The sequence below is a fragment of the Erinaceus europaeus genome, chromosome 19 (genome assembly GCF_950295315.1).
Source record: "Erinaceus europaeus chromosome 19, mEriEur2.1, whole genome shotgun sequence".
Lineage (NCBI taxonomy): Eukaryota > Metazoa > Chordata > Mammalia > Eulipotyphla > Erinaceidae > Erinaceus > Erinaceus europaeus.
The window spans coordinates 645,971-663,466 of record NC_080180.1 but is presented as its reverse complement, the minus strand read 5'-3'; the positions used below and the strand labels follow the sequence as shown (position 1 = coordinate 663,466).

The following is a 17,496-nucleotide window of genomic DNA, read 5'->3' as shown; positions in this document are numbered from 1 at the left end:
CCCTGTTCCCCACCTGCAGGGGAGATGCTTCTCAAGTGGTGAAGCAGGTCTGCAGGTGTCTATCTTTCCCTCCCTCCCCTATATTCCTTTCCTCTCTCAATTTCTCTCTGTAATATATATATTATATATTATATATATGAGAGAGAGAGAGAGAACCTGGGGGTTAAGTCCACAGCCTGGTCAGGGAAGAGTGATGTCCCCCAGGACACACAGCCTCCCTGGACAGAGGGTCCTGGGTTTCCCTCTGCATCAACCATACAGGGGTGGGGGAGTGATGTCTCTAACTGGGACTTGGGGTTCCCCGTCTCCATCCAGGGACCGCACAGTGTAACCCTGACCTGAGGTCCCTCTCCATCCCGGGACCCCACAGAGACCTTGATACGGGCCCCTGTCGCACCCTGGGCTCTGCTGCTTCCTGTCCCCACCGGCCAGTTCCGGAGCCTTGGGGCTGGGGCGGGCTCCCAGGAAGCCAGTATCACATTTCTGTTCCTGCCCTTCCCTCAGGGGCGTGGCCGATGCAGGCGGGGCAGTGACGTCACCGCCGCACCTGGGCTGGGCAGGTAAGGGCTGTGGGCACCGAAGGCCCTGAGCTCTGTGCTGGCCAGGTGTCCCCGGCCGGCGGCGGTGGGGCATCGCGGGCAGCTCCGGATCCCGACGAGGCTCGAGGGAGCCGGACCAGGCAGGTGGGGCTCGGATCTGGGGGCTGGGTGCTGGGTGCTGGAGGCTGGGTGCTGGGGGCTGGGGGCTGGGTGCTGGGTGCTGGGAGGTGGACTGGCCCCAAGAACCTGAACTTCTGGGGATGCCCTTGGGGGGGCTGTTGCCACCTGTCCCCAGTGGTTGGGGACAGTCCATGCCTAGGTGTGGGCCTGCTTCACTTCCCCAGTGGGCTTCTCGGGTGGGCTTCCCCCACTGACTCAGCCCCGCCTGCAGCCGCCCCCCCCCCACCTCTGGACACAGTAGAGGTGCCTCCATCCTGTGCCCCAGCGCTCTCCTGTCCCCAGGAGGGAGCCCCCCACCTCCTGCCGGGGCTGGCTCCAGGCCAGCATTTGGAAGTTGGGGGAAGGGGGAACCCGGGATCCCAGCCAGCTTGTTGTTTTCTCTGGATCTTGGGGCTGGCTCTTCAGATCTGGGGAGACACCCAGGGTTTCCCAGGCTCTGAGCCTGGTGCGGGGAGGTGGCCCTGGGCGTGGCTGCTCTGGGGTGAGGCCACAGGCCTAGGGGTGCTGGAGCCTGGAGAGAGCCTGGGAGAGGCTTCTGCCCCCCCCCCCCCGACCACCCAAGGAGCCTAGGGACCACTCTGCTGCTTTGGCTTGTTTTGTGGGAAAGGGGGTACCCCTGCCTCACTCTGTGGAAGCTGGGCGAGGGGCCTTGGTAGGGAGTGGGGCATTCAAGGTTGGGTGTGGGTATCCTCTCCCCAGAGAGCCCCGGGTGGGGTGGGGGTGGGGTGGGAACCCAAGCTGGAGGCTGAAGGTCTGGATTCAGAACTGGGTGCCCTGGAGGCTGTGTGCCCTCCCCCCAGCTTGCCGGGAGGCTCTGCAGGCCAGCAGGGCCTTGGGGTGGTGGTGTCCCTGGCAGGACCTGGCTGCCTGCGGAGGCGGCTGAGGACCGCTGGAAGGGACAGTTAGTGTCTGGGGAGTTGGGAGTGGGCAGTGCCCGCTCTGTGCCCAGGCCATGCCCAGGTTGCGGGGGCAGGGCTGGAATCTTTGTTCTTGCCAGGTAAACCCTGGGGTCCCTGGCCTGGGAGCTGGGCCCAGGAGGCATGTGTGTTGAGACAGGATCAGAGTTAGGGATGGGGGTGTTGTCTCAGGCCTCCCCCAGCCGGCTGCACAGCCCTCCAGGGTTGGGGCTCTGCCGGTGCTTCTCCCAGCTTGTGGGCACATGGGGTGCTGGGCTGGGCCCCCTGCCTCAGCCACTCACTGGCTGGAAGTGGGCTGGGAGCCTGGAGGGGCAGCAGCTTTCCCGAGGAAGCCTAGAGAGCACCCAGCCCGCAGAGTTCCCCCCGTGCCCAGGTCACCACCGGACCATCCTGCCTGTGCCACCCGTGACCGGAGGTGCCTGAAGGGACACCTGGGAGCCAGGGAGGCGGCTCAGAGGTAGCCTGAGCAGAAGCAAATGCGGGTGGTGGAGCTGGCTCTGCTCTTAGAGAAACACCAGCTGCCTTTCATTCCTGCCTCCAGGGCTTTGTAGGGCTTCATGGCCGCCACGCGTGTGACTCCATCGCCCCCAGCACGTTTGCTCTCTTTCTTGCTTGCTTCCCCTTCTTTCCAGAGCCCTGCTCAGCTCTGGCTGATGGTGTGCAGGGGACTGAACCTGGGGTTTAGGGATCTCAGGCGTGGAAGTCTCTTTGCTCCCACCCCAGAATATTTTTTCCGGATGGGAGGTGAGAGACTGTCCTATCAAATAAAGGCGGGAGGGAAAGAGATAGATAGATAGAGAGAGAGAGAGAGAGAGAGAGAGAGAGAGAGAGAGAGCTGTCACAGAACCACTCCACTGCTTGTGAAACTCTCCTGGTGCCTGGTGAACCCACATGCTGGTGGGGGCTTGAACCTGGGTCTTCCCACCTGACAAGTGAGCCATGTTCAGTTCCTTAACCGCAGGTTTTAAGTTAAATTTCACAGGGCCAGTTTTAAGTTAAATTTCACATCATAGTGCTAATGCAAAAAGACTTTCATCCCTGAGGTTCCGAGGCCCCAGGTTCAATTCCCTGCACCACCAGAGCAGAACAGGGCTCTGGTTAAAAAGGGACAGGGAGGGGATGGTGGTGCACCTGGTTGAGCGCACATGTTACAGTGCACAAGGACCTGGGTTCGAGACCCTGGTCCCCACCTGCAGGGGGAAAGCTTTGCAAGTGGTGAAGCAGGGCTGCAGGTGGCTCTCTGTCTCTCTCCCTCTCTGTCTCACCTTTCCCTCTCAATTTCTGGCCATCTCTATCCAATAAATCAGTAAACATAATAAAAAATAATAACGGACTGGGAGTCGGACGGTAGCGCAACAGGTTAAGCACAGGTGGTGCAAAGCACAAGGACCAGCATAAGAATCCTGGTTCGAGCCCCTGGCTCCCCACCTGCAGGGGAGTCGCTTCACAGGCGGTGAAGCAGGTCTGCAGGTGTCTGTCTTTCTCTCCCCCTCTCTGTCTTCCTCTTCTCTCTCAATTTCTCTCTGTCCTATCCAACAACAACAACATCAATCATAACTACAATGAAATAACAAGGGCAACAAAAGGGGATAAATAATAAATAAAAATAATAATAACGGACTGAGTGGTGATGTGGAACACATATATCACTAAGTGCAAGACCTGGGTTCCAGTCTCCAGTCCCCACCTATGGGAGTGGGGGAAGCTTCAGAAGTGGTGACACAGGGCTGCAGGCATCTCTCCCTCTTCCCCTCTATCTCCCTGCCCCCTCTCTGTCCTGTCAAACAGAATATTAATCATAAAATAAAAGTAAAATAAACGTGTATTGATGGGATAAGGAGAGACCAGAGCACCACTCTGGCATCCATGATTGGGGGCCCTGTGCTCTATCTGCCCTTTCCTTGGCCTCACCACTCAAAACTTCTGAGTCCAAAGGCCTTAGTAGCAAGGTGAGCCCCATGTGTAAGTATCTGGGCAGGCGTAGTCTGCCAGGGTGTCTCTTGGGGGGGGGGGTCATGCCTCTCGCTATCCTACTCCCATGTCTGAGGCTCTGAGTGCTGGGATACAAGGTGGGATTCTGCTGTGTGGGCCACGCCGGGCGCTGACCCTCCACTCCATAGCGGCCCCCAGCCCCGCGCTCCTGCAGCCTGTGTGTGTCTGTCTCCTCCTGGTGGGGTGTTGCCTCTGCCTGCCTGTGGGGAAGCTCCGGCTGGCTGGGTGCAGAGCGGGTGGAGGTGGGGGGGCTACTCACAGGGGGCTGGGGGGCATCTCAGAAGGACACTGAGAACCCCATGCTCAGACCTCAGCCATCAATGGCACAGGTGGCTGCTCCTGTGTCCCCGGGCCACTCGCTCCTGCCAGCCGCCACCTTCAGAAGCCCTTCTCTGGAAGCCCCCTTCCCCGGCACTTACCAGCTTGACCTTGGAAAGCCCCTGGGGAGATGGAGCTACTGTGCCCCTGGGAGACGGAGCACGCTTTCTCTCGGGGCCCCCTGGACCCGCACGGCTGCCCTGCAGACAAGCTAGCACGGGGCCCAGGCACGTGGCGGGCTGCGGACACCCCTGAGCCTCCCCACCCGCTAGGAGCGGCTCCCCAGGGGTGTCAGCAGCAGCCTAGCAGGTGGGGCAGAGGGCCCGGGTAAGAGCCCCGCTGGGCGGGGTCCCCTCTTTGTGGCTCGCCTGCCTGGGCAGGACGCGGTGTTGGGGCCCCTGTGCCAAGCTTTTCTGGGTGGGAGCCTTAGTTGTTGGGGTGCTCCTTGGGGACCACGCGTGGGACGCCCGGCCTTCCCTTCCTCTCACTCACCTAGAAGAAACTTAGTGTTTTTTGTTTTTACTTCTTCACTTAGATTTTTTTTTTTTATCTTTCGTAATTGGATAGAGACAGCCAGAAATTGAGAGGGAAGGGGGTGACAGAGAGGGAGAGAGACAGAGACACCTGCAGCCCTGCCTCACCACATGCAGAGCTCACCCCCCATGCTCGTGCACCGTAAAATGTGCGCTCAACCAGGCACACCACCATCCAGCCCCAAGGTTGACTTACTTTTTTTTTTTTTTTTTTTAACATTTTAAACATTTATTTATGATGGAAACATTGACAAGACCATTGGATAAGAGGGGGACATTTCCACATAATTCCCACCACCAGAACTCCATATCCCATCCCCTCTCTTGAAAGCTTTCCTATTCTTTATCCCTCTGGGAGCAAGGATGACCTGCTTCTTGACAGGGTGGGCGGAGAGGCCTGGGGTGACTCAGGGAGCAAACACGGAGCATCGTGCATGGCTGGAGCCTTCCCTGCTGCGTATCTGGGCTGCCCCCTGTTTTGGTGAAATGGGGGGGGGGTACGGGACCAGAAGGCTAGTGCCCTGCCCCTGTGCTGATGGTGACCCAGGCTGCCTGAGTCCTCGCAGCCTTGGGGAGGCAGACAGAGCTGTGGTGGGGCCAAGGGCTGGGTGCCCGTCTCTGTCACCTCCTCCCAGAAGCCACCGGCCCTCTCTGTCCCACAGGCCCTAGGGGAGGCCCTGCAGGTCGGGGGAGGGCAGCTCTGCAGAGCCCCAAGCCCCCTGCCCGCTTGTCTGTGGGGTGAGGGCATTGGCACAGGCCCTCTCCTCGGCTCACCCCTGTGCAGTCATTAGTTGGCACCTTCCACTGCCTCTCCCCCAAAGGCGAGGGGGGCACCCACTTCCTACTGCTCACCCTGCTGAGTGCCACCCCCACCCCCGCCTCCATGGCCAGCCTGCGTCCTGGGAGGCATGACATCACCTCACCTCTTTCTTTTTCTACCTCAAGATTTCAATGGGGCTTCTGTGCTCCTGATAAGTCCAGCTGGGCCAGAGCGGGAGTCTCAGTGGCCGTGGAACCCGAATCCCGAGAACCTTCTAGCCCGTTTTCTTTCCTTCCTCCGCTGCCAGGCTGGGTTTCTCCTCCCTCTCTCACCCCTGCCCCGCTGTGCCCCCAGACCATGGCCCTGCACCCCCGCCGGGTGCGGCTGAAGCCCTGGCTGGTGGCCCAGGTGGACAGCGGCCTGTACCCCGGGCTCATCTGGCTGCACCGGGACTCCAAACGCTTCCAGATCCCCTGGAAGCACGCCACGCGCCACAGCCCGCAGCAGGAGGAGGAGAACACCATCTTCAAGGTAGGCCCTCGACCTCCCCGGGCCTGGCAGGGAGGGACCCTGAGACTCTGAGGCGGGTGGCACTGCCCTCGACTCTGCCGGAGCAGGAGAGCCTGGACCCGCTGGGGTACCTTGGAGCTGCCTCCTCTGTTCTGGTGTCCGGTGGAGGCCGAGTGCTGACCGCAGGGCCCCCTGGCCGCCCTCCATGCTCCTGGGGCTCTTGGTCTAAGCAGAGGTGCTGGTGTTGGGGGGGCAGCTCCTGGCCCAGCGCCTGACCGGGCTCCCTGAGTTTCTCTTCTGACAGTCACGTGTTGTGCCCTGGGACCAGGACATAGCTCACCTGGTAGAGCGTGCGTTTCCCCATGCATGGGGCTCTGGGTTCAAGTCCCAGCCCCGGGAGGGCTCTGGAGAGTGGGCGGTGCTGTGGTGTCTTCTCTGTGTCTCCCTCTCTGAATAATTTTTTATATTTATTTATTTATTTTTCCTTTTGTTGCCCTTGTTGTTTTTTATTGTTGTTACTATTTTTTAAAAAAATTATTTATTCCTTTTTGTTGCCCTTGTTTTATTGTTGTAGTTGTTGTTGTTGGATAGGACAGAGAGAAATGGAGAGAGGAGGGGAAGACAGAGGGGGAAAGACAGACACCTGCAGACCTGCTTCACCACCTGTGAAGCGACTCCCCTGCAGGTGGGGAGCCGGGGGCTTGAACCGGGATCCTTACTCCAGTCCTTGCGCTTTGCACCACCTGAGCTTAACCCGCTGTGCTACTGCCCAACTCCCTTGTTGTTACTATTGTTGTCGTTGTTATTGGATAGGACAGAGAGAAATGGAGAGAGGAGGGGAAGACAGAGAGGAGGAGAGAAAGACAGACACCTGCAGACCTGCTTTACTGCCTGTGCAAGCGACTCCCCTGCAGGTAGGGAGCCGGGGGCTCGAACCAGGATCCTTACTCCGGCCCCTGTGGTTAAGCACACCACGTGCGCTTAACCCGCTGCGCTATGGCCTGGCCCCCCTCCCTCTCTGAATAAAAAGTGGGCTGCTGGCCCACTCTGCATCCTGGAGCTCTCAAGGCTGGGGTCACCCCTGCATTGCCCAGCTCAGGAAGCGGGAGGGTTTGTCTCTGGCTGACCTTGGCCTGGGGGTGAAGGAGGTCAGCCCTGAGGGCCAGTCTTCAAAGCTTTCTCCACAGGCCCTGTGACAGGGCGTGAGGTCTAGGTCAGGGCTGAGCTATGTGACCGGGCCGGGGTTTGGGGAAACAGACCGTCTTTGCTCTGTCACCCAGCACAATAGGGAGACAGTGGTGACTATGGTCCCAGCACCGGCCTGGGGTGAGAAAGGACACTGAGCCCCCTCAAGGTTGGTCTGAGGCCAGCCTGTGGGGTGTCCGCCCTGGGTGCACTCTGTGTGCCCAGGCTGGGGCGGAGGAGCGTGGCCACCATGGGGCTGTCCGTCTGTCCTCAGGGTGTTCGGGAGGCCGGGGAGCCAGGAGCAGGAGCCGGGCCCGTGTCCAGCCCCGTGGCAGCCCTGGGCAGGGCACGCGGGGAGGGGCCTAGCCATGAGACTGCCCAGCGCCCCACTCCCACCCCCGTCCATGTCCAGGCCTCCATCCCGGTCCTTCTGCTGTAGAGGCCATTGCCAGAGGCCGGACGTGAACCAGGCCGGCTGAGCTTCCTGCTCCGCCCGCCCCTGCCGACTCCTTCCTGGGCCCCTCCGGTGAACCAGCCCCTCTTGCCGTCCCGTAAAGGGAGCTAGATGGGGACACGGGAGGTGGGACGGGGGACAGAGGAGCCGTGCAGGGCGGCTCAGGGTGACACCGTTTGGTGTCTTGGGGCACCGCCCTCCCGGGCACCAGCTGTGGCTCCTGGCACGAGCAGAGCCACCTGGACAGGTGGGTGCTGGCAGGAGGGTGTAGGGGTCGGAGGGCACAGAGGCTGGCAGCCTGGTCGGCACAGGGAGCGAGGGAGCGGCTGCGGCCGTGCAGGGGAGGCCCAGGGGAGACATGCTGAGTCTCAGTGACAAGAGCCCCAAGTTGCCTGACACCTGCGTGGGGAAGTCGGCAGGCGCGGCTTCCTTCAGACAGAGGCACAGCGGCAGAGGGAGGCCGCCAGGGATAGCTCACCCCGGAAAGCACACACCTGACCATTCAGGAGGACCCGGGTTCAAGCCCCAGCCGCCATGTGGGAGCACTGAAGAGGGGGAGCCTCAGGGGTGGCAGAGTGGAGTCTCTTCCCCGTCTCTTTTTGTCTCTCTTCCTATGTCTAGAGAAAAGAAAAATTAAAATGGCCACCAGTGGTAACCCTAGTGGCAGGAACAAATAGATAGATAACTGAGAGAGAGACGGAGGAGACACTCCAGCACTGGAGCTCCCCTCGGTGCCAGGGCGCCTCCCATGTGGCTGGGACTCGAGGTGGCTGTGTGCTTGGCGAGGGGTGTGCCCCACCGGCCACTGTCTCTCCAGCCCCCATGCGTCCTCTCAGCACCCGACACAAGTCCCCTTTCTGCTGCTTCCTCTGGCTTCTCCCATGGTCAGGAGGGGGTGTGTGTGGTGTGTGTAGAGTCTGTGTGGGTGTGTGTTCTGTGTGTGAGTGCTGTGGTGTGTCTGTTCTAGGAGCTGTGCCCTGTTATGTCTGTGGGATTGTGTGTTCTGTGGGTGTATGGTATGTGAGGTGTGTGCTGGGGTGAGTGTGTCTGTGGGGTGTGTCTGTGTGCTGTGTCTGTGAGTCTGTGGGGTGTGTCTGTGTGCTGTGAGTCTGTGGGGTGTGTCTGTGAGTCGGTGGGGTGTGTCTGTGTGTCTGTGTGCTGTGTGTTGTGTGTCTGTGTGCTGTGTGTTGTTTGTGTGCTATGTGTCTATACAGCATGTCTGTGTGTCTGTGTGCTGTGAGTCTGTGAGGTGTGTCTGTAAGTCTGTGAATCTGTGTGCTGCATGCCTGTGTTCTGTGTGTCTGTGGGGTATGTCTGTGTGTCTGTGTGCTGTAAGTCTGTGGGGTGTGTGTCTGTAAGGTATGTCTGTGTCTGTGCTGTGAGTCTGTGGGGTGTGTCTATGTGCTGTGTATCTGTAGGGCATGTCTGTGTGTCTGCTGTGAGTCTGTGGGGTGTGTCTGTGCTGTGATTCTGTTGGGTGTGTCCGTGTGCTGTGAGTCTGTGGAGTGTGTCTGTGTGCTGTGAGGCTCTGGGTGTGTGTCTGTTTGTCTGTAGGGTATGTCTGTGTGTCTGTGTGCTGTGAGTCTGTAGGTGTGTGTCTGTAGGGTATGTCTGTGTGTCTGTGTGCTGTGAGTCTGTGGGGTGTGTGCCTGTAGGGTATGTCTGTGTGTCTGTGCTGTGAGTCTGTGGGGTGTGTCTGTGTGTCTGTGCTGTGAGTCTGTGGGGTGTGTGTCTGTAGGGTATGTCTGTGTGTCTGTGCTGTGAGTCTGTGGGGTGTGTCTGTGCTGTGAGTCTGTGGGGTGTGTGTCTGTAAGGGTGTGTCTGTGCCATGAGTCTGTGGGGTATGTCTGTGTGTCTGTGCTGTGAGTCTGTGGGGTGTGTGTCTGTAAGGGTGTGTCTGTGTGTCTGTGCCATGAGTCTGTGGGGTATGTCTGTGTGTCTGTGCTGTGAGTCTGTGGGGTGTGTGTCTGTAGGGTATGTCTGTGTGTCTGTGCTGTGAGTCTGTGGGGTGTGTCTGTGCTGTGAGTCTGTGGGGTGTGTGTCTGTGTGTCTGTGCCATGAGTCTGTGGGGTATGTCTGTGTGGCTGTTCTGTGAGTCTGTGGGGTGTGTCTGTGCTGTGTCTGTGCTGTGAGTCTGTGTGTCTGTGCTGTGAGTTTGTGCTATGAGTCTGTGAGTCTGTGCTGTGAGTCTGTGAGTCTGTGCTGTGAGTCTGTGTGTCTGTGCTGTGAGTCTGTGTGTCTGTGCTGTGAGTCTGTGAGTCTGTGCTGTGAGTCTGTGTGTCTGTGCTGTGAGTCTGTGCTGTGAGTCTGTGTGTCTGTGCTGTGTGTCTGTGTGTCTGTGCTGTGAGTCTGTGTGTCTGTGCTGTGAATCTGTGTGTCTGTGCTGTGAGTCTGTGTGTCTGTGCTGTGAATCTGTGTGTCTGTGCTGTGAGTCTGTGAGTCTGTGTGTCTGTGCTGTGAGTCTGTGCTGTGAGTCTGTGTGTCTGTGCTGTGTGTCTGTGCTGTGAGTCTGTGTGTCTGTGCTGTGAGTCTGTGCTGTGAGTCTGTGGGTCTGTGCTGTGAGTCTGTGGGGTGTGTCTGTGTGCTGTGTGTGCCTTTGAGTTGTGTCTCAGCCCCAGCTACCTCCACCCCCACCCTCGTGCCCACAGGCCTGGGCCGTGGAGACGGGCAAGTACCAGGAGGGTGTGGACGATCCCGACCCCGCCAAGTGGAAGGCCCAGCTTCGCTGCGCGCTCAACAAGAGCCGGGAGTTCACCCTCATGTACGATGGCACCAAGGAGGTGCCCATGAACCCGGTGAAGATCTACCAGGTGTGCGACATCCCGCAGGCCCAGGGCGCCATCATCAACCCAGGTGAGGGGCAGTGCAGGCACGGCTGCCGGCACCGGGGAGTGGCTGGCAGACAGGCAGACCCCTGCCCGGCTTGGAGCGGAGGGAGCCCCGGCCCGTGAGACCAGAGAAGGGTGTGGGGGGCTCTGGAGAGGACCCCCAGCCTGGCCCCAGCATCCCCCGCCCCGCCAAGCCTCTGTGACCAGCCATGTGCCCTGAGCCTATGGCCCACACGTCACGTGCAGATGCCCTCACGTTCCCTGGGACACTGTGAGTGCTGGGTTTAGGTGCTTCTGCTCGGTGGCCACCCAAAGCTTGACCAGCACCCACTAAGCACCCGTGGCCTGGCCTCTGTCTTCACACGGAGCCCACAGGGCACAGCGTTCATCTCCACAGGACCACTGTGTGCAGGGAGCAGGGAGAGTGGCACACGGAGACTGGGGGGGGGGGGTTGGGGAGGGGGCTGCAGCTCCTGGTGGGTCGGGCAAGAGCTCACGCAAGGGTCTGTGGGTGTCACCCCAGGCCCCCTCCTGGTGGGGTCTGCCGCTGCCCCTGAGCCCCGCCGCCATGGTGCCAGCAACCCCCAGGGACGGGTCATCTCAAGGACAGCAGCGCCCCAGAGGAGGGTCGGCCTGGGGCCGGCTGCCCCCTGAGCTCAGTGCTTTGGGCAGGCTCCACAGGCTCAGCCCCCTGGGACGAGAAGGACAATGACGCAGAGGACGAGGACGAGGAGGAGGAGCTGGATCAGTCTCAGCACCACGTCCCCATCCAGGATACCTTCCCCTTCCTGAACATCAGTGGTGAGCCTGGGTATGGGGCGGGATGGGCACACTGGTCACAGGTCACCCTCCAGATCCCAGGGAGGGTGGCAGAAGGGAGTCGGGGCCCTGTTCTCAGCCCGCATGATGCAGCGGGCTCACACGCTGACTCCCAGCATGCCTCAGAGAGGGTGCCTCTGGGAACAGCACGGACCCGATGGCTTTAGGTTTAGAGAGACACCCTACACACACCCCGTAACGCCCCCTCTGCTCAGAGACGCCCATCTCTGAGAATCAGAAGCCGCCCTTAGCATCCGCACCCCTGCTCTGCTCCATGCCCTTCCCTCCATCTCTGCAGCCAGGCACTCTCACCCCACACATGTCGAGCCATTTTTCTAAATCTTGACTTCCTGTTTCTTTATTTTTTTATTTTATTTATTTATTTTGCCTCCAGGGTTATCGCTAGGGCTCGGTGCCAGCACTATGAATCCACTGCTCCTGGAGGCCGTTTTTCCCATTTTGTTGTCCTTGTTGTTGCCCTTGTTGTGGTTGTTATTGTTATTGTAGCTGCTGTTGTTGGATAGGACAGAGAAAAATGGAGAGGGGAGAGGAAGAGAGAGAGGGGGAGAGAAAGACTGACACCTGCAGACCCGCTTCACTGCCTGTGAAGCGACTCCCCTGCAAGTGGGGAGTCGGGGACTCAAACTGTGATCCTTACATGGTCCTTGTGCCTTGCGCCATGTGCGCTTAACCCACTGCGCCACCACCCAGCCCCCGATTTCCTGTTTCTATTTAGATTTTAGTTAGAGATATTGATGGCCTTAAGACGTGGCCTGTTTTGGGAGAGATGTGGGGCCTCTTTCAAATACGAGTCAGCCAGCTCTGTATGCGGGGTCAAAGCAGCACCAGCTCTGACATCACAGAGGCACTGCTGAGGAGACCGGGGAGGGAGCTGAGGTCTGAGGAGATGCCTGAGCACGCAGGGTCAGGCCGACTTACAGCGGCGGGAAGGAGGACGGCCTGCCTCTGCTTTTCCTGAAGCCCGTCTGTCTGGCCCCTGGGGTGCTGGGTGGTCAGGCTGGCGTTTGAATTTTCTGAATCAGCAATATTCTCGTGTGGTTTAAATGTCCAAACGGCACAAGAAAGGTGATCAGTTGGAAGGTTTTCTTTCCGTCTGCACCTGGACCTCCCACTTCCAGCCCTGGGGGAATCTTTTTCCTCCTTTCTTTCTTTTTAATATTTTTTATTTACGTATTATTGGATAGAGACAGAGAGAAATTGAGAAGGGAGAGGGAGACAGAGAGGGAAAGAAACAGAGAGACCTGCAGCCCTGCTTCACCACTCGTGAAGCTTCCCCCCACCCCCGAAGGTGGGGCGTGGGGACTTGAACCTGGGTCCTTGTGCAGTGTAGTGTGTGCGCTTAACCAGATACACCACTGCCTAGCCAGGGGAACCTTTCTAGAGCTGGAGTAGCCGTCTTTCTAGATGTTTTGTATCTGGACAAAGACATTTTCACTTCTCCTGCTCACAGCCCATGAGCTGCCTTGGGGGCACCACCTCGTGCTCATCTGCTGGGAACAGAGCCTCTGACTCACATTCCTCTAGATGCACCCCTTGAGAACACTCACTGGTCTGTCAGCCTTCAGCAGAAGCGGGTTCAGTACCTGCACTTGGGGGGAAATGACAGGATCCGGGCGCTGAAGGCCTTAGAGCCCCTGCTCACCTGCCCCCGTGTTCCAGGTTCCCCCATGGCGCCAGCCAGTGTGGGCAACTGTAGCCCTGAAGCCGTGTGGCCCAAAACAGAGCCCCTGGAGATGGAGGTGCCCCAGGCCCCCATCCAGCCCTTCTACAGCTCCCCGGAACTATGGATCAGCTCGCTGCCGAGTAAGTGTCCTGGCCTTGGCTGCTGGCCGCCCCCCCCCCCCTTCTCCACTCTGGAGCAAGAGCTGTCTGTCCTGCAGGCGGCTGTCTGCTGTCTGCTGCCTGGCTGGCGGGGTGGGAGGTCCGAGGCCGAGGTCAGCGTGAGCCCATCCGGACCTGCTCGTTTATGGCTCTGCCTGCTTCCAGGATGTGTAAGACTGGCCCGAGGAGCGTGGGGCCGCTTCCAGACGGTCTTGGTGCTGGCTCTTCTGCATGTTTCAAGCCGTTGTTTCCAACACCATTTGTTGAAGAGACTCTGCTTTCCCCATTCAATAGTCTGAGCCCCTTTGTCAAAGATGAGATGTCCATAGGTGTGGGGGCTCATTTCTGGGCTCTCAGTTCTATTCCACTGGTCAGTGTGTCTGTTCATGTTCCAGTAACAAGCAGTTTTGATGACAATGGCTCTATAATACAGTTTGAGATCTGGGAGTGTGATGCCTCCGGTTCTGTTCTTTCTTCTCAAGATTGTTTTGGCAATTCTAGGTCTTTTCTGGGTCCAGGCCTTTTTTTTTTTTAAATATATATATATGTTTTATTTTTTATTTGTTCAGTATTGGATAGACAGAAACTGTGGTGGAAGGGGAAGCTAGAGAGAGAAAGAGACACCTGCAGCCCTGTTTCACCACTTGAGAGACCCCTGCAGGTAGGGACTGGGTGCTTGAACCCGGATCCTTGAGTCCAGGCCCTCCCTTGTGCACTGTGACCTGTGCAACTGAGTGTGCCACGCTGGCCCCACGTCGTGTTGTCTGCAGGACACACCCAGCTTCCTCTGTTTCCGGCCCTTTCAGTGGTAACAGAGAGGACAGGAGTCCTCTCCGGGGGCTGCAGTGAGAGCGCGGCCTGGCTCACGCTAGCTCACCGGGGCCTTTGAGACTCGATCCCTTCGTCACAGGCAGGGAGTCGTGGCCCCGGGGGACGGTGGGCAGAGGCCGGCTGGACCACGGTGGACCTGCCCGAGCCTGGGGATGGGCAGGCAGGCAGATGGACGGACAGCCCTGCGGCAGGACTCCCACTGTGCTCTCCCCCTGGCAGTGACAGACCTGGACATCAAGTTTCAGTACCGGGGCAAGGAGTATGGGCAGACCATGACGGTGAGCAACCCTCAGGGCTGCCGGCTCTTCTATGGGGATCTGGGTCCCATGCCGGACCAGGAGGAGCTGTTCGGGCCCGTCAGCCTGGAGCAGGTCAAGTTCCCGGGCCCCGAGCACATCGCCAACGAGAAGCAGAAGCTGTTTACCAGCAAGCTGCTGGACGTGATGGACAGAGGGCTGATCCTGGAGGTCAGCGGGCACGCCATCTATGCCATCCGCCTGTGCCAGTGTAAGGTGTACTGGTCGGGGCCCTGCGCCCCGTCGCCTGTCACCCCCAACCTGATCGAGAGGCAGAAGAAGGTCAAACTCTTCTGTCTGGAGACGTTCCTCAGCGGTGAGTGTCTCTCCTGAGGCTGGGCTGGACCCCATGTTCCTTCTCCACACCCTCCACCCCAGCTGTGCAAACACCTGAGCCAAAAGCTCTTGATTTTTTTTTAACTGGGGGGACTAACGGTTAACAGTAACTACAGTTGTTGGTCCATGTGCAAATTTTCTCGGTTTTCTGCAAAACACTCCCCCCAGCCTAGGCTGTTCCCCTACCATCATGCACCAGGGCCTGAAGCCACCCCACTCCCCTCTCCCCAATTGTATTATTATTATTTATTTTCCCTTTTGTTGCTCTTGTTGTTTTATCATTGTTGTAGTTATTACTGTTGTTGTTAACGATGATGTTGTTGTTGGATAGGACAGAGAGAAATGGAGAGAGATGGGGAAGACAGAGAGGGGGAGAGAAAGACAGACACCTGCAGACTTGCTTCACCGCCTGTGAAGCGACTCCCCTGCAGGTGGGAAGCCAGGGACTCGAACCGGGATCCTGACGCTGGTCCTTGTGCTTCGTGCCACCTGCACTTAACCCGCTGTGCTACTGCCCAACCCCCTCTCTCGTCCCAGTTTTTTTTGAAAGGATGAAGTCGTGCTCAGAAAGTGACAGTGGCCTGGCCACGAGGGAGGGCATTTTCCCCAATGCCACGCCCACAGATGCTCCTTTTAGCTTGGCTGAGGCTCCCTGGGTGGAGGAGGGAGACAGTCTCCGGCTCCCAAAGTGAACAGCTGACCTTGCACTTCGGACACAGGCTGTCCTCACCATCAGCAGCAAAATGTACTTTTGTTTGGAAGCTCCCTGAGTGGTGAGCTGAAGCAGACAAGTTTAGTAAGAGTGCGGAGATCGCGGTTCACTGGGGTTCAGACCCCAAGTCCAGTTGAAAGATGTCTGAGGGGACTCTGGAATGACAAGAATATTCTGTCTTTGTGCCATCTGGTGAGGCAGCCAGTATGTCAGTGTGACCAGGGAGCTGGAATGCCTTGAAGATGGATTTATTTACTTTGGGAACTGTGTTTATTATTTTATTTTTATTTTTTGCCTCCAGGGTTATTGCTGGGGGTCACCGCTGGCACTATGAATCCACGGCTCCTGGTGACCATTTCCCCATTTTATTAGATAAGAGAAATTGAGGGGAGCGGGGTAGATTCAGAGGGAGAGAGAAGGAGAGACACCTGCAGAGCTGCTTCGCCGCTTATGAAGTGTCCTGCAGGTGGGGAGCCGGGGGCTTGAACTCAGATCCTTGTGCCAGTCCTTGTGCTTAGTACTATGTGTACTTAGCTGGGAGCACCCCTGCCCAGCTCCTGAACTATTATAAAATATTGCTCTAACAGATTCGGCATAGGGACTAGAACTTGAGGCTCTGTGCACATGGCGGTGGGGTGCTCTACCCCATGAGCCAGCTAGGCCACTGGGGAATGACCGAGGTAGTGTGAGGTTAGCTGCCACCCTCTGGCTGGTCGCTGCCACAGCAGACACCCCCACCCCTGCAGAGCTCATCGCCCACCAGAAAGGACAGATAGACGAACAGCCACCCTTTGAGATCTACCTCTGCTTCGGGGAGGAGTGGCCCGATGGGAAGCCACTGGAGAGGAAGCTCATCCTGGTCCAGGTGAGGGAGAAAGGCTGACTGCCCGTGCTGCCCCGTGCCCGAGGCCCTGGGCCTATGTGGGAGCTGCCCCGTGCCCGAGGCTCTCCAGGTGTTGACCAGTGTGCTCAAGAGCTTGTCTGTCCTTCTGTCCTTCTCTCACTACTCTGAGAGTCTGTCTGACAGCTCAGTGTGTGACTCTCCCCAGCCCTTCTTAGCTGCCCGCCCCCGCCGGCCCCTCTTGGGGACCTGGTTCTAGGAGGCACAGCGAGAGCCCTGAGCCCTGAGCCGGCCCTGGCCATGCAGAGCCGCGGGGATGGGGGCAGCCTGAGTGCAGCCGCTGCAGGCTCGTCCCCTCGGAGGCTTGTTTGGAGCCAACCTCAGCAGGCGGGGGCAGAGCCCGACCCCAGCCCCCAGCCCCCAGCCCCCAGCGAGCTCAGGCACCCCGGGAAGTGCCCTGCTGGCCTCCGGTCTCAGGGCGCCGTGGCTCTGTCCCGGGCAGGTCATCCCCGTGGTGGCCCGGATGATCTACGAGATGTTCTCTGGCGACTTCACCCGCTCCTTCGACAGCGGCAGCGTCCGCCTGCAGATCTCCACGCCGGACATCAAGGACAACATCGTGGCCCAGCTGAAACAGTTGTACCGCATCCTGCAGACCCAGGAGGGCTGGCAGCCCATCCTGCCCGCGCCCAGCCTGCAGCTGCCCCCGGCCCTGCCCACGCAGTAGGCCTGAGGCCGGCCCCTGCTTTATTTTATTTTTATTTTTACAGGATTGTACATACTGATGTTTTTTATGATTCAGACCTAGCAGCTTGCAGCCCCCCCCCCCCTTTCGTCCGTGCTAGCCACCTGCGACCCCGCAGATAGCCCGGCTCCTGCAGATGGTTTAATTTACGGCAAAACGGTCCTCTGGCTGTCCTTCTCTCAGCCTCCGGACGGCAGTGGACACAGCAGAGGGAGAGCCGGCGTGGGAGTGCACGCAGCAGCTGTGCTTCTGGTGTGGTGACTCGAGCTGCGGCCTGTAGCCTGCGGGCGCCAGCGACCTCCCCGTGCGGTGCGGGCCCAGTGCTGCCCGGAGCCCGTGCCCAGCGCGGCCGCCCTGACCCGGTGGCCTCGTCCTCCCTGCACAGCAGAAACTGCCCGGCTGAACGTTTCTGCGTTACTCCCCTACCACTCTTTCCCCTCTTGCTTTCATTAAAGTTCTCTCAGGCTCCGAGTTGTGGAGGATTGATCCGTTTGACCTGTTCTGCTAGTACCCTGAGCTGGCTCCCTGACTGAGGGGGGAGTGGGAGGGCGGGAGCTGCCGGTTGCTTAGGAACCAGGCTGATGTCCAAATAGAGCTAGTGCCAGAGTCTCAAAGTCACCGGCTGGAGCAGGAAGAGCTCAGAGGCTGAGCGTCCAAAGGGCAGCTGCCCGCAGAGGCCTGGGAATCTGCGGAGGCTCAGCTGCCAGGTGCCACCCCGCCACCTCTCAGCGCCCTGGGTGTGCGTGTGCCGCCCGTGAGGCAGGGGTGGCCTCTGCAGCGGGAACTGCCCTCTCCTTTTCATCCGCAAAGGGAGGCGGGTCCTGGAGCACTACCTCTGCTCACATAGGGACACTTCCT

General features: G+C 58.9%; 1 protein-coding gene across 2 annotated transcripts; it reads left to right on the top strand.

Moving 5' to 3' along the window:
• Positions 1–530: 530 nt before the first annotated feature.
• IRF6 (interferon regulatory factor 6) lies at positions 531–17,109 on the top strand. 2 transcript variants are annotated; one of them, XM_007531100.3, is made up of 8 exons: positions 531–683; positions 5,594–5,770; positions 10,037–10,241; positions 10,889–11,017; positions 12,716–12,859; positions 13,928–14,320; positions 15,799–15,917; positions 16,396–17,109. In XM_007531100.3, exons 2-8 carry the CDS (start codon positions 5,597–5,599, stop codon positions 16,618–16,620), a joined length of 1,389 nt encoding a protein of 462 aa, XP_007531162.1. In that variant the 5' UTR covers positions 531–683; positions 5,594–5,596; the 3' UTR covers positions 16,621–17,109. The 2 variants fall into 2 exon arrangements, with proteins under 2 accessions (XP_007531162.1, XP_060034300.1); XM_060178317.1 differs by lacking the exon at positions 16,396–17,109 and adding an exon at positions 15,997–16,100 and having other exon boundaries at positions 15,799–15,960.
• Positions 17,110–17,496: the final 387 nt, after the last annotated feature.

Excerpts from the sequence above, each read along its gene's own strand:
- IRF6 (XM_007531100.3), top strand. The coding sequence starts at position 5,597 with ATGGCCCTGCACCCCCGCCGGGTGCGGCTGAAGCCCTGGCTGGTGGCC. Across the intron at positions 10,242-10,888 it reads GGGCGCCATCATCAACCCAG|GCTCCACAGGCTCAGCCCCC; the intron begins GTGAGGGGCAGT and ends TGCTTTGGGCAG. Across the intron at positions 12,860-13,927 it reads ATGGATCAGCTCGCTGCCGA|TGACAGACCTGGACATCAAG; the intron begins GTAAGTGTCCTG and ends TCCCCCTGGCAG.